We start from the raw sequence: 21699 nt of genomic DNA on the forward strand, positions 1-21699 counted from the left end.
GGAAAAACTACATATCCTTAAGGAGGGTTGAAGGAGGAGCTTTGGGTCTTCATGGCTTCTCTTGCTGCTCCTGGGTCTGCTGGCCTTTCAGGCTGTATGCTGGCCCATGCTGCTTGTGCTACCCCTCCCCCCAACACACACACACACACCCTAGAATGTAAACCCCATGAGGGCAGGTGTCTTGGCTGTTTTGTTTACTCTGTCTCCCTAATGCTTAGAACAATGCCTGGCATACATAGGAGCTCCTTCAATGTTTCAGTGTTTGTCCAATGAATGAGTAGTTAGTTGGCTACACGATGGGATTAGGAATCAGACTTTCCATATTAGTCACACTTTGAAGCAAGGGAGCACAATCTGCCAGAGAAATAAAAGACAGGGGCTACCCCTTCATACTGCCCAGAAATCAGATCCATTAAACTACTGGTGCCAAAGGGAAGACGTGACCATGAAACACACACAACCATGTAGGGTCTGAAGTCTCCACAGATGATGAGAAACCGTTGCCACCCAACCTACTGTGACATGCTGCCCCCCATGTCAATAGCAGGGTCATGACACCTCAGAAGGTTCTGAGATTCTACTGGACAGTTCCACTGGGGAAAGATTAGACTCTTCAGAAACTAATTGCCTAGAGCAGAATCAGGAAGACCATACACATCAGAAAAGAGGTGGAGTTTATGGAAGTAATGGATTTAAAGAGGAAACCAAAGGGGCAGAACAAGCCAAATTTACTTCTGCTTGGTTTTTCTGAGCCCTGTTTAATACTAAGATCTTAATATCTGGAGATTCTTACAGAGGCCAGGCTAGAGAGCAGAGAGATTACTTTTCAGAGAAGTTGTACATCTACACCCAGGCCCATGGGCCCTTTAGGAAAGCAAGTGGCCCTAGAGTAGAAAGGGAGTTAAGAACAATTGATAACCTCTATTGATTCTTATTGCTGTGTATAAATTCCAAAGGGTTTTGTGTTGGTGAACTATCTCTGAATATACCTGCTAGCAGGATATATACTGAAATTTCCAGCATTATCCCTGTATCCTCACTGTATCCTTACTGAGGCATAATCAGAACGTGAGCAGAAAACCAAAAGGCTGAATTTTGTCATGGCCAAAATGTGAAGTTGGAGGGAAGAAACCAGTTAATTCTGTTTCTATATTTGGGGGCTCTTGGCTAGTTACTCTACTTCACAAATGGACCCATTTCCCCAACTCATTAGATACATCTCTGCTGATATTTTAGGGAATCTACAATGGAAGAACACAAGGAAGATCAACTAGATGATGAGTAAGTAATCATGATTAGGCAAAGCCACATCCAAGGGCCAAGGTATGAAGCAGGTCTGCTGTAGATGTCTTCCTTCATCTTCTAGTCTCCCTCTCTCTCTCCATCTACTATCTATCCCTCCCCCATTGCACTCCACCTCAAGCCCTTCATGCCCTCCTGAAGTGATAGCTATTATAAAGTCTTCTTTTCCAAAATCATCCCTCATCCTTACTCAAAAGTCTGCCTCACTAACTTATTTATGGTTAATCATTTGAAAAGCAAACTAATTAATGATACAAGAAAAAGAAAAGTTTATTGAGAGCTTCCATGTGCCAGGTACCCTTTCTAGATGACTCTAGTGTTACCCTTATTTTATTCAAATTTACTTCAAAAGGAGTTTTGAATTCTTGAAAGTGAATGCCTGGATCATATCTGTGTGCTCAATGAAGTGACTCTCAAGATAGACACTCAAGCTTTGTAGCAGGCACTGTAAGAGAAGTTTTGAGATGGGAGGAGGAAGGGAAAGACTGAAGCCCTACCTGCTGGTGGAAATCCCTTGTGGCTCTGCATAAAGCTGGGCTCAGTCATAAGGAATGTGCCAGCTACCTGGATAAAAGTACTCAATAAAAGTGTATTGCATGAGTAGATTTTGTGAACAACTTGTCTTAGAAACCAATGCAGGACACTATTTAAGGAAGCAAGACTTCTGGAACCAGAGTGGAGGTGCACTAGTATATTGAGCACTTTGGCTGAGAAAGCCTGAGAAAAACCTCTCTTGCTGACCAAGTTGAGAATTATTGAAACAAACTGTAGAGCATGATTAAGAAATATAATTTCCTAAGAATGAAAAAGGACAGATGTGCTTCCAGAAACAGCCAGGTTAATGAATTACGTGCCGTCTAGATATCCCATTTAGTCCAAAGATTACTGATCTTAAGATAACTGGCCCTTGTTCAATTTGGGGACTGAGTCTACAGGTCAGAGGAAGTGGAAATCTTAAGACTGGCCCAGTCAAAGAGGAACATTAACAGTTTGAATATGAACCTTGAAAGGGATATGCAGAGAATTGATGAAGCAAATCAGGACCTTCTTCTCAAAATCCGCAAGAAGGAAGATGAGATTCAGAGGTGAGCGTTGGGGTACCATGAGGGAAGTTCTCCATCCAGAGGATGGGGTAGAAGAGAAGAGACAACACTAAATTTTCCTGTTTGTTCTAGAGACCTAAATCTTGTACAGCAAAGTTTCTTCTTCATTCTCTGGCATTTCTCTGTGGCTCAAACTCTGAAATACAGCAAGTTTTAAAGAGATTCCTAAAAAAATTGGGTGACACTTACCTGAGCTGAAAGAACATTGGGGTGTTTGACTTGGGAATCAGAGGAATCTTACTTTTCCTGCCTTGAAAGTGATTCTGAGTCTAAGGATCCAGGAAAGAATGGTTTCCAACTTGAGATTCGTGTTTATTGTCACTGAGGTTCCCTTGAAACTGATATTTGTGTTTTATCGGTTCTGAAACTGCCAGATCCTCAGAGTGTGTGCTTGCGTCATCTAGGCTGGAAAATGAGATCACTCAGACCAGAGACCTGGCAGAGGGTGAGGAGTGGGGGAAGGAGAACCGCACCACGATGGAAAGGGAAAGAGCCCTGCACGTGCTAGAAGAAGAAACAGCCAGACTGGTAAGCAAGAAGCTAGGAAGAGCTGTATGATAGGTTTTATTCATCATCCTGTCTCTCATCAACTATCAGATAAGCTAGTCTCTCCTTTTTACATACAACTAGTAGTCAACTCAAAAGTCATGGCAAGGGCTTCCCTGGTGGCGCAGTGGTTGAGAGTCCGCCTGCCGGTGCAGGGGACACGGGTTCGTGCCCTGGTCCGGGAAGATCCCACATGCCGCGGAGTGGCTGGGCTTGTGAGCCATGGCCACTGAGCCTGCGCGTCCGGAGCCTGTGCTCCGCAGCGGGAGAGGCCACAACAGTGAGAGGCCCGCGTACCGCAAAAAAAAAAAAAAAAAAAAGTCATGGCAGGATGTGTCCATGCATGGAAAGGGATGTGTGGAGGGTAGGGTTTCTTTGGTAATATTTAGTATTGGGAAGCCCTGCGTGTGGGCATCTCTATCCCTGTTAAGTTGGTGTGTATGTATTGAGATCAAACCACAGGTTCTTTACCTGACCTTATGCAATAAGGTAGAGTTCCTGCAGGAAATGATCACTGGAGCAAAATGGAGAACAATCAACTAAATAAAGACAGAAGATGGTATGCAGATGCACACTTACACTCTGCTTCTTTCTCTCAACAGGAAAGGAAGAATGAGACTCTGGTCCACAGTATAGCAGAACTTGAAAGAAAGGTGGGATGGGGCTCTTGTGTTCCCCAGTGTTCCCACAGCATCCCCAGGCACCAAAGAGGCAAGGGAGCAAAAGTGGTCATAGGGGATCCCACATGTCAGAGAGGCCTGTGCTGGGGTGGATACTACTCTCCTGAGGCTGAGCTTCATGACCTAAATAAATGCCATGGATCTTCCCTGCAAGTATCAGATGGACAGAGGGAGTGGGTTATTCAGGGTACTCAGTGATCCCACAGGTTCCTTCATTCTATTACAAGAAAAGGGATTCCAGTAGACACTCTGTTAAAGTGATTGGCTGGCAGCTCTGTAATGAGAGTTAATTTTACTTTCAACAGAGACTTAAAAATACTTAATTCCTAAGGATTCCCTCTTCCTTGTCTAGGCATTCCCTCTACCTCAACTCCTGCTCAGAATACAGTGGGCTTCCTATGATACCCTACTTTCTGACCCATTCCTGAATAACCCAGCATGGATGAGGGGTTCAGAAAAGTACCCCTGCCTTGAGTAGGCTCCAGCTTTGGTGGCCAAGACTAGTGAGAAGAAGTTAGAGGTAGAATAAAGATGTTTCCAAGAGCACCAAGTATCCACCAAAGGACCACCTCCTGGCAGCTTTTATCAAGACCAAATTACCAGCCCACACATACACCAGAGAATGTCTTTGTTTTCTTTCTTTTTTTTTTATTTGATGTATTTTTTATTTGCAATGTATTTTTTTATTTGAAACTGTAGCTTACAAGGAAATCTCAAAAGGCAACTAAGTGTGAACAAGGCAATCTAAAGGGAACCCCAGAAGAGTCAAAGGTAAATGGAAAAGCAATCTTGAATGGGTTTGGAATATATGAACAGGAAACAAGCTTTCAAGTGGAAACAACTGTCAAAGTTGGGATAAATTCTTTGTAGTTTTACCCATGTCAGGCATAAGCCTGGGCCACTGAGTACTGACATTTCCTCTGCTCTTAGTAAGGAATTTTACTCTGAAGCCATATATTTTGTTCTTTCTTCCATGAGGAAGAGCAGAACACAAATGCATATATAACACTGGAGGCAGTTGAAGTCCCTAATTTAAATCCTGTCCCCAGTACTTAGTGTGGTATATGAAGGGCAATTTAATCAGTCCCTCCCAGCCTGTGTTTGAAAATTGAGTGAAATTGTGTATATAAAGTATTCTTTCCTTTTTTTGGAGAGCTAAAACCTGAAGTCACATAATTTTAAAGTGACTATTTAAGAGAGTGGCTAAGGCATATGTATGAATTCATAGAGGCAGAGCTAGGATCTGTAACTCTACTGCATGCTAGGCAACTTACACATCCTGTCATGGAATCCAATCTAGAAAAGAAATCATTAAGTTGGCCATTCAAGTATCTAGTGAGTTCTGCATGCTAAGTGCATCAGACAGTGCTTAGCATTTCTCTAATTGTGTTCCAGAGCTAAGAACCTGGACACAACCACAACACATCCGATCAAAGATGCAAGAAGAATTAGAGACTTACTTTTTTTTATTTAGAGAACAGGTAAAATTCTAACTTGATACTTTCTGTAGAATTGCATCTTTATCCTTGCCTTAATTTTTCTTTAGCTTATTAAGCCCACACTTAAGCCCATACTGTGTATATGAAGCCTATGAAGATATGGACACACTGAAAATAGAAATATAAAAAGAAAGAATAGAGAATCACTCTCCTATCTTCTCTTGGCCAAATTAGTGTTGATGGCCACAAAAAAAAAAAAAAAGAAGAAGAAGAAGAAGAAGAAGAAGAAGAAGTTTAAGGCCACCAAGTAAGCTTGCTTAGTCATGTACATCCAGGAAATTTACCTGGAAAGAAAGAAATCTGGATCCTGTGTGTACATCAGGAAGAAAGTGAAGTTAACACTAGAAAGGATTATGAAGCCCCATGACTATTCTTACCATATAACTGCAGCAGTCAGAGACTGATTTTCTTCCTTCTCCTGCCCAAAACAAGTTTTCCTGACAGTAAGGCCACCAGAATCTAGTGGGGACACTTTAATGCTGGCTATGTCAGGTGAGCTGAGCTGACAGACTACAGAGTTCCAGGTGTTGTCAGAACAATGGCCATTATTTTCCTAGCAGCAACCAGCCCAGCCCTAAAGACTTCTAGAGTATTATTAACCCTCTGAATCACTCCCTTTTGCCCACCTCTTTTGTAGAATTCTTAGGCGATATCTCTAATTCTATGAAATATACAGCATCTCCTTTGCTTCTGTTCCCCTTGCATGCTGGTGATTAGTTCAGTAGTTTAATGGGATGCCTGCTTCAACTCCTTGTGACTCAGGCCAGTGTCTTGAAAATACAGCCTTTAGCACATTTTTCTTTCTGGCCCTGGTTGTAACTGACTGGAGGGGAAAGGAACTGTTAGAAGCATCCAGATGTAAAATAATGATCCCTAGATGAAAGTGGGAACAACAGAGCTGAAAGGGAAGGAAGGGAAAATAGTTATATCTGCTCTTCCTACAGAATATAACCCAAATGCATCCATTCTTCCCTATCTACTACTAATAATAGTACTACCCTCTTGCAAGCCACCATACCCCTCACCTGGATGCTGAAGTAGCCTCCTAACAAGTCTTCCTGCTTCAACTCTTACTCCTAAACAATCTCACTTTCCACATATTGAAAAGTCTCTTCTTTAAAAACACAGGTCAGATTGTGTCTTTACCACTTGAAGCTCTCTCCTGGCCTTTTACTACAATTAGAATAAAGAACCAAACTTTGGGGACTTCCCTGGTGGCGCACTGGTTAAGAATCGCCTGCCAATGCAGGGGACACAGTATCGAGCTCTGGTCCGGGAAGATCCCACATGCCATGGAGCAACTAAGCCCACGTGCCACAACTACTGAGCCTGCGCTCTAGAGCCTACAAGCCACAGCTACTGAAGCCCACGTGCCTAGAGCCTGTGCTCCACAGCAAGAAAAGCCACTGCAATGAGAAGCCCGCACACCACAACAAAGAGTAGCCCCCGCTCACCACAACTAGAGAAAGCCCGCGTGCAGCAACAAAGGCCCAACGCAGCCATACATACATACATACATAAATAAATAAATAAAAGAACCAAATTTTTTTAGAAGCTATAAGGCCCTACGTATGTAACCTCATCAGTGGCTACCTTTCCCCACCTTACCAGTATCCCCTGTGCTTCAGCCACATAACTTCTTCATACATACCAAAGTTCACAGTCTTGGCCCTTGTTGTAACCTCTGCATGGGACATATTTCCTCCAGATCTCCATTTGACTAATATTTATCTTTCAGATTTCAGCTCAAGTATCATCAGAGAGGCCTTCGCCAACCACCTATATTAGCTCTTATGCCATCACTCACTCTCACTCTCAGCACATTACTCGGCTTTTATTTCCTTCACAGCACTTATCATGTTGACTCATCTGTTATGTCCCCCAACTAGAATGTCAGCTCTGTGAGGCAGAAAGCCTATCAATTCCATTCATCACTGTATCCTCAGTACTCCCCCTGCCCTTTCCCTGTCACTCCAGTATAGTGGCCGATATAGAAGAGGCTTTCATCAAGTATTCAAGGAAGGAAGAGAGGAAAGAAGAAATACAGGGAGAAAGAAAGGAGTGAGCCATGAATATATAAAAGCAAAAGTGACAGTGAATTTTTCAAGGTTGATGTTTTTCTAAGAGAAATAGCTAAGGAAGAAGGAAGCTAAGAATTGAAGTTTAAGGGCAAACAAAGCACTGATGAATACTCAGTGGTCAAGAGTGCAGGCTCACCAGGCAGCTGCAAGGACAGTTTGACTGTCCTCCATCAAAAAGATATCTGAAATGGTGCCCAATGCACTTCAACCACCTGTGAGATAACCTTTGCTATAGCATTTCAGAATGGAATCCTGTTTTTGCCTTGCTGAGTTACCAGCCTCCTTCCTTGTCTATAGGTTAAGTTACAACAGCTGGAAGCCTCCTGTGCAGACCAAGAGAAGGAACTGGCCAAGGTAACCACAGTAACTTCAATGTTACTCCTCCCAAAGGAAGGGATACTCCATTCTTGGTCAGACGATCTAATGCATTCCTCAAATGATTGAGTTATAATAAGGTTCTAGATCCCAAACCATTATGGGATCAGGAGGGTATGAAGGAAAGGAAGATGACTATAGTCTCCTAAGTTACCTTTTATTTAATATTTTTTATAGGATACACTTCATGATCTATATCTTCCACAAATTAGTATCTATTCTTCTCCCAACTGTCCCCAAATAATCCCCAAGGGACTATAAAATATAGCTTGTTAACCCTCAAAAAAATTAGTTTATATGTACAAAGAAACATATTTAGAACAATTGGAAGGCCATATTTAGGGTCTGGTACACAGGAGGAAACAAGTATACTATTGTTCTTACAGCAATTCACTGAGAAAATTTAAGACTAATAAATTTTAGTCTCCCCAGGTAATAGAAGACTATGCACTTTTGGCCCAGCTCTGTGAAGATCAGGCCCTCTGCATAAAGGTACAGCCCCTCAGTAAAGGGACAGCAAAGGGTTTGTTCAGGTATAGGGTGAAATGGAACCAGGTTTTTCAGAGCATACTGTCTGGAACAATTTTAACTCTTCAAGGTGTCATTCCAGAGGGACTTTAGGGTCTATGACACTCCACCACCAATATCATTCTGTTACCTCCCTGGTCTCCCAGCCTCTGTGCCCTTAACTTAATAATGAACACTTTTCCTGTTTATAATCCCAATTACCCCCAGAGACCTGTCCAATGGTGAAATATAGTGAGAAATCAGTAGTGGTGGGGTGGAGGCTAGGAAGGAGAAAAAGTGGCAGTGGGAATACCAAACATTTATGTGACAATGTAATAATGCCTGTTTATTATGATTAGGAAAAGCACAGGGCTTTAATTAGTAACCGCGCTTTCTTTTATTTCTCTTTGAAGAAGTACCGGGAAACTTTGAAGAAAATAGAAGAAGAACTAGAGAATCAGTTCCTCGAGAGAGAAGTGTAAGCTTTGGCAAACAAAGGAACATCCTGCTTTTAGTGGTAACTCCATCTCAGCCTGGGTCAGAGCAAACATCTCTCTAATTCCAGTTTGGAATTATGAGGCCCCCAACACCACATATCTTTCCCTCTGTAGTAATCAGGTCGACTCCCACTGAACCACACCAACTTTAAAACGCAGGTCCTTCTCCCATCCTTCTTCAAAGACTGTAGAAACACATCTCCCTTCATAGCTTTATCACGTTACCAATTATTTGGGTTTATATTAAGGGTAGGAACATGTGCTTTAAAAAGGGTTAGTGGTCAGGCACCTTGATAAGTAGAAAATTCATATTAAACGTAAATAAAAGCTTCCTTCCCCAAAAAAATACCCCTTGAGTTTGTCAAAAGAGTTTAAATGATGAGAAACTAAACCAAAAACCTCACTTCCATTTCTTGACCCTCTTTAGATGTTAAATCTTAATTCAGTCAAGAAGTATCTCTATATATAAATATTTGGAACCTTGTGGTGAAGAGAAAGAGACCCAAACTGCATAAAGCCTCTAAATAGGCAGGTACACACCGTGGCCTTGTGTCCAAGACACTAGGACTTGGAGGTCCTCGCCCCTAAAGAATACCTTCAAGTCTCCCAAAATCCTTCCTGAGTACTAGGTATGGCTTGACTGCTAAGCTAAGTTTCTAGAACAAGGCTATTCAACAGAAATTTCTATACTATCTATTAAGTATCCACTTGGCCACTTACTGAGTACTTGAAGAACAGGTAGTATGACTGAGGAACTTATTTTTTATTTTAATTAATTTAAATTTAAATAGCTACATGTAGCAACTGGCTATAATAGAATTAGAATATAAGACTGTTTTTAAACAACCATCATATAGTATGAATCTTTGAGGGCACTTTATCCAATCTCTATCTTGGTTCTTTTCCCCCTAGGTCAAAAGCCATAAGCATGAACTCAGCAAGCAAAGAGTGTAATGGCCAAAATAACAAGGTAAGCACCTACTCCATCTTCAGCTTCTTCACCTTTCAAAGGAGTTTCCAAAATCACTGTAAGCCACCAAACATCTAGCAATCTTCCCATGTGGATTTTCCAAGAACAGTACCAGATATAATTCCAAAGCATTTCAACCCTAAACAAATAAAGAGGATGCTAAGGAACAGCTGTCTTCCCTCTTACAGCTGTGCAAATGATGTGTTCTCAAAGAAACCAGCCCAAGACCAAAGAAAGTTTAGAATAGAAGCGAGAAGGAACATTAACTGAGGGTGCACTCTGTGGAGAGAAGGCCAGTACATGACACATACACCACTCCTCTATCTCCTGTAATCACAGCACTCTTTCCTGATGATCCCAGCATGGTCCAGAATCTTTTACTACACAGAACACCAAGGGCATCTATCACCATCTAATCAGAGTTGGCCTATGAGTTAAAACATAGGAAGCAGTTGCTTCTTTATGCTACAGCTTCAGTGTCTATTCATCTTTAACATCATGATGTCACCAGCACATATGCAAAGGTCTGAAGGAAACAGACTTGGATGTAGAGCACCAGGCCTCTTAGCCTGCTTGGTGTCTTGTGGAAGCAAGTACGTAGATAAAGTTTATTGGACTTTAATTGTAATTTATATTTCCTTTAGAGCCAAAGTGGACATTCAGCAGAAATTTTATGTTGTTGAGATATAGGGTCTTTATAATCTCAGAAAAGAGAAGTCATCTCTTCCTTAAAAGCAAATATCAACATTTGACTATTACCCTTGAGGTGCTCCAGATGTTTGAATATGTTAGACCATTTCCACAGTGACTATAGTTCCCACTGTCCTGAACAGGTTATCCTGGTCCCAAGCTTATGTATTCCACTCAGCAAGCAAAACTCCTGAAATTAACTGAAGTCCACCTCTCTAGAACCAAGCTTGGCATGCTACCTGATGTGTCCCACCATCTATTCCCGGTGACTTATTAAAGTATTCCTTCTGACCAGCTATCAGAGAAACAACAGGACTGTCTTCATCAAGATTATCAGAGTCCATGTGATGGTTCAACGACCTGTGATGTTTGAGCAATCTCTTTAGAGAGGCTGCCTGAGCAGCTGACCAGCTAGCATGCCACTTAACCTCACTCAAGCTATAGAATCAAATTTGTAACCCAGAAAGCTGCTTTCTAATTCCAATTCTGCAAGCCTCATTTCCACAGTTTTAAAGTGTGATCATAATTCCTCTTCCTTTTTATCTCACAAGGAAGTTTAAAGGAAAATGAAGTAACTGAGAAAATATTTTGGAAGAGGGATGTTACAGAAATCCAGGATATATTCTCATCTTTACATTTTTATAGCTTTCAAATTTTATCTCTTGGAATATGTTTGTGTGATTTTTATAGCCTGTAAACTTCTCTAAGGGTCACTGGCTAAGTAGAAGGTAAGGGTATAGTTGAGAGAGCCCAAAATGTGAACTGAGAGGACCTGGGTTCCAGGCCTCGTCCTGCCACTTACAAGCTGTATGACCCTACCCTTCTAAGTCTTCATTTATTCCTATCAATATATAAAAAGGTAATGCAGTTTTATATATATATATATATACACACACACACACACATACATATATATATACACAGATACATATATACACACACATATATATATGTACATATATTTGGCTTTGAAAATTTCATCTGCTTATGTATATGAAAAAATTTGTAAAATTTTACCTAAAATAACATTTAATTAATGGCTCAGTACTACTTGGCAGTGATAACAGCGTCCAGAAATTGTTTATTTATCACTGCCCTTTCTTTTTCTCCCAGGATAACTCTCTCCAAAAGAAGAAAACAGGATTCTGTAAAACGTAAGTAAATCCCTTTGAGTAAACTTCCCAGAAAACTGGGAGTTCTACTTAGCCATACTAGCAGATAGCAAAGTCTAGACAAGGAGAACATTGTATACACACACACACGCACACACACAGTCAACAAATTTGTTTTATCAATGACTACATTTCTCAGTTCACTGTTATGACTTCCTTGTCCAAAGGCGATGACTAATCTCAGCTTTCCAGTATTAGAAGCCAGTGGCCTAGCAGTAATCAGAAACAGGAATCCTATCACCTAGAAGAGATGTGACAAGTGTCATACTTACCCCCTTTTCCCTTCAACACTTTCAACTAGTTTGATGTGTCTGGTTTCCCAGTAACATCAGTTGATTAGAAATGGGGACTCCAATAAAAAAATTAAAAATTAAAAATAGAAAAACAAAAGAAATTTTAAAAAAATGAAAAGAATAAACAAGGAGGGTTATAAACAAGAAAGAAAGAACTTCTGCAATATATGATAACACTGAGGCACCTTGAGGACATTATGCTAAGTGAAATAAGCTAGTCACAGAAAGACAAATACTGCATGATTCCACTTATATGAGGTATCTAAAACAGTCAAGTTCATGAATCAAAGTGTGGAATGATGGCTGCCAGGGGGTGGGGGGAGGGGCACGGGAAGTTACTAATCCATCGGCATTAATCTTTGGTTAAACAAGATGATTAAGTTCTAGAGATCTGCTGTATAACACTGCACCTGTAGTCAATGATAATGTGTTGCACACTTAAAAATTTGTTAGGAAGGTAAATCTCATGTTAAGTGTTCTCATCACAATAAAATAAATTTTTTAAAAAACTTAAAAAAAGAAATGGGGAGATCCTTCTGTGGTTCGTAAGCATGAAGATTGGGTTTTCACACTATTGTGTGAGATGTGCCTCCCTCAAACTTTATCACGATGTCAGCACATTACCCCCTAATGTGAAAAATAAAAATAGGGAGAGAATTTCTAAATGCAAGTATACCACTGCCTCACAGCAGATAAAAGAGAGAGAAAATGATTTGGGAAAAGGAGACAGCACCTAACAGTATTCAGCACATAATAATTGCTCAAAAATCTTGTTAAACCAAATAAGAACTCAAGATTCAAACAAATGAGTGGATATTAGTCCTTAGGGAATCATCGTGATAGCAAAGTAAAATTGGTATTGAAGCCCCTATATTTTTAAGAAAAGGTCAAATTATGTTCAATATAGTATGTTTAAGAAGGCATAGAGAAACATATATTTAAAGTGGTATGAAATGTGATTTAGAAAAAGTCCAATCAAAATGGTTAACATAAAATTACTGGTGCTTAAAGGTCAGCTCCAACTGTCTGGAAAATTTGCTTAAGAGGGATACTCCTTCATACCAGATAAGTGAAGAATTATATATTTCAATATCCTTCAATACATGTTCCCAGAACAACTAGCAGAATCTTCCCTAGAACTCCTAGGCCACCTTCACCTATAATTCAACACCAGCGCCCAGCATGGAATTGCCCATGTTCCTGGGATAAGAGCTATCTGCCATAAAGAGAGTTAGTAAGCCCAGCAAGTCTAGCTCATCACATCAAACTACAAATGTCTTTCCTCTTGCTCTGATCCAGCATCCTTGGAGCACTGGTATACCGTGCGCTGATAAGAAATTAGAAAGCTAGGTTATTCCTAATATTGTCCCTGGGCACGTCATCCCAGACCCTTCTCATGAATACTGTATCCAGCTTCAAGAAGAGTGGTGGAAAGAGGCTTTTAAAAGGCTTTTGATTCTAATTTTGAGCAAGATCCTGTATTAGAATGGATCCTGGCTCTTGTCACCAAGATTAACTCTACAGGAAAACTTAAGAAAACTGGAGGGGAAGGGGCTGATTTTCTTTTTTTGGCGGTACGTGGGCCTCTCACTGTTGTGGCCTCTCCCACTGCGGAGCACAGGCTCCGGACGCACAGGCCCAGCGGCCATGGCTCACGGGCCCAGCTGCTCCACGGCATGTGGGATCTTCCCGGACCGGGGCACAAACCTGTGTCCCCTGCATCAGCTGGCAGACTCCCAACCACTGCACCACCAGGGAAGCCCAAGGGGCTGTTTTTGACTGGTGAGTGGAGTTGGGCCATGAATTTGTCCTGAGGCAGAATGCAGCCCAGCACAACCAGATAAGGGTAACATAGCAAAGGAAACAGTGTAGGTTTGCTCGTGGAAATCATATTAAAACCACAAGGGCAAAATAATTTATCAGTTAAATAAGAAATCAAGACTACCATAAGGAAATTTATAGAAATTTATTAGGAAATATTAAAGGTAATATAAATGAAAGAAGAGAAATACCATGATCATGGATAGGAAGCCTTAATGTCATAAACATATCAATGGTCTCCAAATAATTCATAGAATCAGTTCAATTCCAATCAAACTCCCCAGACGATTTTTCATGGAATTGAAGAAAATGATACTAAAATATTGTATATGGGAGAGTAAATGGGTCAAAAATAACCTGGGCAATTTTAAAGAAGAGCAAGGAATGAGAAACATGCCCTTTGAGATATCAAGACTCACTGGGAAGCTACAGTAATTATGATAGTGTAGTATCATCAGAGGAATAGGAAAATCAACCAATGGAAAAGAACATGTGCTCAGAAACAGTGCACATATAGAACCCTGATATATGACAGTGATTATATGTCAGGGGGAAAGAAAGGATTGACTGTTCAGTAAATATGGTGGGGAAAAAACGGTTATCCAGATGAGAAAGAAATAAGATTGAATTACTACTATACAGTATAACAAAAAAGCAAGCCCAGATGTGTTAAAGACTTAAATACCAATTAAAAAAAAAACCTATAAAACTCAGTATTAGTTATCTATTGCCACATAACAAATTACCCCAAAATTTAGTGGCTACAAACAACAAACATTTATCAACTCACACTTTCTGTGCGTCATAAATCTGTGAGCTACTTAGCTGGGTGGTTCTAGCTCATGGTCTGTTACGAGGTTGCTGTTAAGATGTTGGCTGAAGTTACAGTCATTAGAAGGCTGGGCTGAGGCTAAAGGATCTATGTCCAAAGGAGCTTACTCACACAGCTGGTTGCTGGCAGGAGGTCTCAGTTCTTCATCAGATGGACCTCTCCACCAGGCTACTTGTGTGTGTCCTTATAACCTGACAGCTGGCTTTCTCCTGGGAGTAAGGAGGAAGCCACAGTGCTTTTAGTACATAGTATAGGAAATCACACACTGTCATTTCCATGATACGTTATTCTTTAGAAGCAATTCATTAAGTCTATTCCACACTCCAGTGGAGAAGAATCTCTCTAAGGAAGGAATACCAAAGAATTTGTGGACATATTTTTAAACTACCATAAACTCTTAATACAAAGTAGTATCTTTTAGGCCTTGGGGTAGGGAATGATTTTTCAAACAAGATACAAAAAGCAGTGATTCTAACTAAAGGAAATGTTGATAAATTAGACTTTATTAAAAATAACTTTAGGGACTTCCCTGGTGGCACAGTGGTTAAGAATCTGCCTGCCAATGCAGGGGACACAGGTTCGATCCCTGGTCCAGGAAGATCCCACATGCCGCAGAGCAACTAAGCCTGTGCACCACAACTACTGAGCCTACGCTCTAGAGCCTGTGAGGCACAACTACTGAAGCCCGTGAGCCTAGAGCCTGTGCATCTCAATGAGAGAAGCCACCACAACGAGAAGCCCATGCACCTCAACGCAGAGTAGCCCACACTCGCTGCAACTAGCGAAAGCCTGGGTGCAGCAACAAAGACCCAGTGCAGCCAAAAATAAATAAATAAAATGCACATTAAAAAGTAAATAAATTTTGTTCTTTAACACCTCAGAGCAAGTGAAAGTTATAAAGTAGAGGGCAGATATTCAAAATATACACAATGGAAAAGGATTAATATCAAGAACATATAAAGAATTCCTACAAATTAATAAGAAAAGCCCAAACAACATAGTAAATAAATGGGCAAGAGGAAACACATAAGACGAATAAACCTATGAACAGATAGATGTTCAGCACCATCGTTCATCAAGGAAATGCAAGCCAAGACCATAATGAGATATTACTTTATACCCATCTGATTGACAAAAGTTTCAAAATCTGATAACATCAAATGTTGGAGAGGATGTGGATCCACAGAAACATAAACCCTGCTGGTGGAGTATAAATTGGTGCAACTGGGGCTTCCCTGGTGGCGCAGTGGTTGAGAGTCCGCCTGCCGATGCAGGGGACACGGGTTCGTGCCCTGGTCTGGGAAGATTCCACATGCCGCGGAGTGGCTGGGCCCGTGAGCCATGGCCGCTAAGCCTGCGTGTCCAGAGCCTGTGCTCCGCAACGGGAGAGGCCACAACAGTGAGAGGCCCACGTACCGCAAAAATAAATAAATAAAAATAAATAAATAAATTGGTGCAACTACTTTTGAAAACAATTTTCCAAAATAAAAATAAAAAACAAAACAAGATAATTTCACATAGTGATAAATGCTGAAAGAAAATTAAACATGGTGATGGAAGAGAGAGTAGCTGGCAGGCCAGCATATGGGAAGAGGCTACCTTTGTAAGGGGTTGTTAAGAGTAGAGACATTTGAATATCAAGGAGTCAGACATGCATTTAGATTATGACTATTTTGTTCCAGGTTTTCTAACCTCTAGTTAACAGTTTCTTGGCTTTCTTTTTCCAGGATTTTTCTCTATTTCTTTTTCACCACCCTGTTTTTCATCAGACTGCTGGGCTACTTGTTGTTCCACATAAGTTTTATAAATCCAGATCTCTTTGTCAATATACTGCCCAAGATACTGAGCAGGAACATCTTGTGGAAGCTAAGATGCTTTCTCTTTCCATCTCTCATGCTTGAGACAGAGGACATGTTACCCCACTGATCCCCAAGAAACATCCTGGAGCAAAAGAAGGCAAGTGGTATCTGAATCCGTAGACTAAGAGATGGTGGAACTTGTGAAGGAAAGCGGTTTTCTTCAGTTATTTCCTTGAGGTTTTCCTACTTGATTACCATTCCTCCTCACACAGTCTTTCCAAGATTAACCTTGCCCGGTAAAGAGCTCTGTCAATGGATTTCTGTGGCTATATGGATAAGCTAAATAGTACCAATAGTAAACAAAGTAGACTATTTTTGGAATAATATCATAAATGCTGAGCAAAATTAGAGCTGATCAATTCTTCTAGTGAATCTTAAAAATCTAAGACACAGGATCCCTGCAAAGCAGAAGACTGCTCATTACTTACATTAGAACTATTTCGTTGTAAGTTGCCTTAGTTTAAGCTAATTTATAAATTTATAGCACACAAAAAAGTATTGCCTCATGGAACTAAAAATCTGGGGCTTCAGGCATGGCTGGATCCAGAAGCCTCAGTGTAATGTCACTGGAGTTTCATCTCTCTCTTCTCATCTCATTGGATGGGCATTTTCCTTTTAGTGGGAAGATGCTGCCAACAGCCTAAGACTCATACTACCAGATTAGCATCCTTAGCAGAATGAGTCTTTTCTAATAGCTCCAGCAGGAAATTTCAGATAAACTGACTTAGTTGTGGTCAACTGTCTACCCCATCCCACAATCAATGTGGCCAAAGGGATGGGAATACTCTGATTAGTCAAGCATGAATCCATGAACCATATGTCCAAACTCTTGTAAGGGGAAGGGGAGGTAAGGGGGCAAGAAAGAGATAAGGGAGTCAGCCCCATGTAAACTATATGGAATGTGTTTCCCAAAGGAAAGGGGGCACTCAATTCCCAGAGAAGGGGAAAGAGATACTGGACTGGCAAAAGCTGACATTCACTTAATCACTAGTTTTAGCCATACATATAACTATCTGACTTGGGCAATTAAAACTCAAAGCTGTAGCTCACTTCATATATCTTCTTACCAGTAAAAACTATAGCTTCTCAAGATCATAAATCGAGATCAACTACTGCAAAGAGCTCAATATAAAGAACCAGGTCTCTAGGGCTAAAGTAAGCAAGGATTCTAAAGTAAATAGCACATGACATATAAACTGCTTCACAAACTTGGCGTAACCTAAATATGGTCAAACCTCCTATTTTTCCAATTAATTGCTGTACCATCCATGTGCCTTATTAACAGGATATACTCAAACTACCTCTTGAACTTTCCCACCCTCCTAAATGATCAGGACCCTTAACAGAAGAGCACAAAGGGGTCATTCTGGCTTCCACACTAGCAGGGAATTAACTTTAACTCTTTGGTTCACTGTCATTTCTTCTTGGGGCCACATGATGTCACTGTTGAAAACTGGTCCTACACAGGTTGATTAAATAATTAATTATCCAAATTGAGACATATCTGATAATAGGAAAGGACACAATTAATTATGTCAAGACAAGAGAAACTAGACAGGACTGTTTCAGCAAACCAGGATGTATTGCCATATATATATACATATCTATCTATCTATCTATATATATATATATATATATATATAAAAAATCCAAGATCTCGTTGACATGGTGTATTTTGCTGAGGCTGCTACGTCTCATTCTTCACTGTTAAGGGTGTCCATGCTCAGGACCCTAGCGCCACAGCTGAAGCTGCACCTCTCCTTCCTTTCACATACCCAGATGTATGTTCCAAGGTCAAGTTCCTACAGGATTAAGATTGACTCCAGTTTCTGCCACCACCACCCTTGCCTCCGCAAGAAGCCCTGCAGTCTGGGAAGTCAGACTACTCTCAGGAAACCCACACTCTGGAGGTCAAGGGGTTGGTCTGAAGACTCAACCCTCAAAACACAAGGGCTCAATGATACCCTACAAGGGAGGGTCCAAGGCGCACACCTTCCCTTCCAGGCACTTCCCAGTGCCTGGGAACTTTTCTGAACTTCTGTCCCTTGAGAAGAGAAACATTCTACCACACACACTAAGATGTCTCAGCAGACCCAGAAACAGTTTGCCATGACACTCTCCCAGCCCCTTTATAACAGACGTAATGTTCATGATCATGAATTCCATTTATTAAGCACTTGTATCACGTGCCAGGCACTGTACGTAGTTCATGTGCATTATTGTATTAAATACAACCTTCCAAGGTAGATACTCTACCCAGTTTACAAATAAGCCAGTTCTGAGAGCAAATAAAACAACCAAAGTTCTGAGTTGAAAGAACCAGAATCTGCGCCTGTGTCTGGCTCAAAACCTTGGCCTCTATAACCTCTAATGTTTCTAATATTAATAGCAGACAATTGACCAGACAGCTGTCCAGGGAGAGGCTGAGGCATAGTCCAGAGTGGTGGGATATTTACCCACCTGTGAAGGGGGAAATCCCAGCCATGGCTAAATTTATAGAATTAGGAAGACTCTCAGACAAATCATAGATTCATAGAATTGGCAAGGAATTTAGAAATTACTCATTCAGACTCAGTGAGGCCCTTTCCCCCAAATCACATAACTAGTTAGTGACAGAACCAGAATAAGAACTTGATCTCTTGAGTATTTTTCAGTGTCCCTTCTGGGAAACTACCATTTCCCAGCTCTTTACAGTCAGGCAATAATATAATGAAGATATTGCTGCAATTGTTATTTAAAACCAAAATCAACTGCACCCTCCTGTCTTCTAATGTAAAGGCATAATTCTTAGCTCTGGGGAAATAAACCTCTATATTTCTCTCCCTGCCCCTAACAGGGGAAGAGGAGAGAAGGAAGGGTGACACTTGGCATGCATGAACCTTTTTCTAGCAGAGTACATTAATAAATCTTGAGTTATGCAAAGTGTGCACTGTGGGGGAGTGATAAGTGCTAAAACTGAAATGATCTTCATAATAATGAAATACATGGAATTTTTATCATATCTGAGAGGAGAAGCAGCAGGAGAGAAAGCTAAACAAAATGATGAGACACTGAAATCCAAGTTGGTAGAAATGGACAAGGGACTTTCAGAGGACAAGGAAAGCTGATATTCAATTTTAGATTATTTTCTAATAAGTGGTGCTGCAATATATGCTCTTACACACTTACTTAACTGGCCAGTAAAAATCTACCAGATATAATTGTATATATTTGCCTCTAAAAGTTGCCTTTTATTGACTCCTGCAAGTGAATTCTGGGAGAAAAGAAGCTGTTATCTCTCAAGTTTGAGTCAATGCTGAATCAGATATAAAGAAACAGCCATTAAGTTATAGAATAGAGAAATAACTAGGAGAAAAGATTTGCAGGAATCCTTAGAAAAAGAACAAAAGAACAGTACATGGAATATGGAGGATGGCAGAAAAGGCAATCTTAGCTAGTATCAAAGAGTAGGGTGGCTCCTGGTGACATCTACAACAGAGTGTAGAAGAATCTTCTGTACCTCTTCTTTCCTATTGGTTCTCTCCAAAGAGATTGATGTCAAGGAGATTTTCCCCTATGTTTTCTTCTAAGAGTTTTATGATTTCAAGTCTTACATTTAAATCTTTTGAGTTGATCCATTTTGAGTTGCTTTTGTGTATTGTGTAAGATAAGGGTCCAATTTCACTCTTTTGCCTATGGATACCCAGTTTTCCCAACACCATTTATTAAAGAGACTATCCTTTCCCCACTGTGCATTCTTGGCATCTTTGTCAAAAATTACTTGACCAGGGCTTCCCTGGTGGCGCAGTGGTTGAGAGTCCGCCTGCCGATGCAGAGGACGTGGGTTCGTGCCCCAGTCCAGGAGGATGCCGCGGAGCGGCTGGGCCCGTGAGCCATGGCCGCTGAGCCAGCACGTCTGTAGCCTGTGCTCCACAACGGGAGAGGCCACAACAGTGAGAGGCCCGCGTACCACAAAATAAAAAAATTAAAATTACTTGACCATATATATGTGGATTTAATTCTGGGCTCTGTATTCTGTTCCACTGATCCGTGTGTCTGTTTTTATATCAATATCGTACTGTTTTGATTACTACAGCTTAATAATACAGTTTGAACCCAGGAAGTGTGATGCCTCCAGATTTGTTGTTCTTACTCAAGATTGTTTGAGCTATTTGGTGTCTTATGTGATTCCATATGAATTTAGGAATATTTTTTCTGTTTCTGTGAAACTTGCCATTGGAATTTTGATAGAGATTGCATTGAATCTATAGATTGCGTTGGGTAGTAATTCTTCCAATCTACAAACATGAGATGTATTTCCATTTATTTGTCTTCTTCAATTTCTTTCATCACTGTTTAATAGTTTTCAGTGTACAGGTCTTTTACCTCCTTGGTTAATTTTATTCTTAAGTATTTTATTCTTTTTGATGCTATTGTAAATGGAATCATTTTCTTAATTTCTTTTTCAGATAATTTATTGTTAGTACATGGAAACACAACTGATTTTTGCATGTTGATTTTGTATCTTGCAATTTTACTGAATGTGTTTATTAGTTTTTATAGCTTTTTGGTGAAGTCTTTAGGGTTTTCTATCTATAAAAGACCACGTCATCTGCAAAGAGATAATTTTTTTACTTCTACCTTTCCAATCTGGATGCCTTTTATTTATTTTTCTTGCCTAGTTGCTCTGGCTAGGACTCCCAGGGCTATGTTGAATAGAAGTGGTGAGAGTGGGCACACTTGTCTTGTTCTTGATCTTAGAGGAGAAGCTTCTAGCTCTTCATCATTGAGTATAATGTTAGCTGTGGGCTTGTCATATTGGCCTTTATTATGCTGAGGTACAATTCTTCCATTCCTAATTTTTTAAGAGTTATCATGAAAGGATGTTGGATTTTGTTAAATGCATTTTCTGCATCAGTTAAGATGATCATATGGTTTTTGTCCTCATTTTGTTAATGTAGTAAGGACATCACATTTATTGATTTGCATATGTTGAACCATCCTTGCATCCCAGGAATAAATCACACTTGATCAAGGTGTATGATCTTTTTAATGTACTGTTGAATTTGATTTGCTATATTTTTGTCAAGGATTTTTGTATCTATGTTCATCAGGAATACTGGCCTGTAATTTTCCTTTCTTGTAGATTCCTCTTCTGGCTTTGGTATCAGGGTAATATTGGCCTTGTAAAATGAGTTGGAAATGTACCCTCCTTTTCCATTTTTCGGAAGAGTTCAAGATGGATTTGTATTAATTATTCTTCAAATGCCTGGTAAAATTCACCAGTGAAGCCATCAAATCCTGAACTGTTCTTTGTTGGGAGAGTTTTGATTACTGATTCAATCCCCTTACTTTTTATTGGTCTGTTCAGAGTTTCTATTTCTTCTTAATGTAGCCTTGATAGGTTGTATGTTTCTAGAAATTTATCCATTTCTTCTAGGTTATTTTATTTGTTGGCATCTAATTATTCATAGTAGTCTCTCATGATCTTTT

General features: G+C 40.3%; 1 protein-coding gene across 1 annotated transcript; it reads left to right on the top strand.

The window, feature by feature from the left end:
• Window positions 1-551: 551 nt before the first annotated feature.
• TMCO5A (transmembrane and coiled-coil domains 5A) lies at window positions 552-16294 on the top strand (the record flags this gene model as incomplete). The annotated part of the gene is made up of 12 exons (XM_079913912.1): window positions 552-668; window positions 1237-1281; window positions 2238-2387; window positions 2810-2933; window positions 3554-3604; window positions 4331-4402; window positions 7509-7565; window positions 8019-8078; window positions 8507-8571; window positions 9503-9560; window positions 11364-11404; window positions 16096-16294. Exons 2-12 carry the CDS (start codon window positions 1247-1249, stop codon window positions 16292-16294), a joined length of 912 nt encoding a protein of 303 aa, XP_079770038.1. The 5' UTR covers window positions 552-668; window positions 1237-1246.
• Between the last annotated feature and the right edge of the window lie 5405 nt (window positions 16295-21699).

The sequence above is a fragment of the Stenella coeruleoalba genome, assembly GCF_951394435.1.
Source record: "Stenella coeruleoalba genome assembly, chromosome: 2".
NCBI classification, from domain to species: domain Eukaryota; kingdom Metazoa; phylum Chordata; class Mammalia; order Artiodactyla; family Delphinidae; genus Stenella; species Stenella coeruleoalba.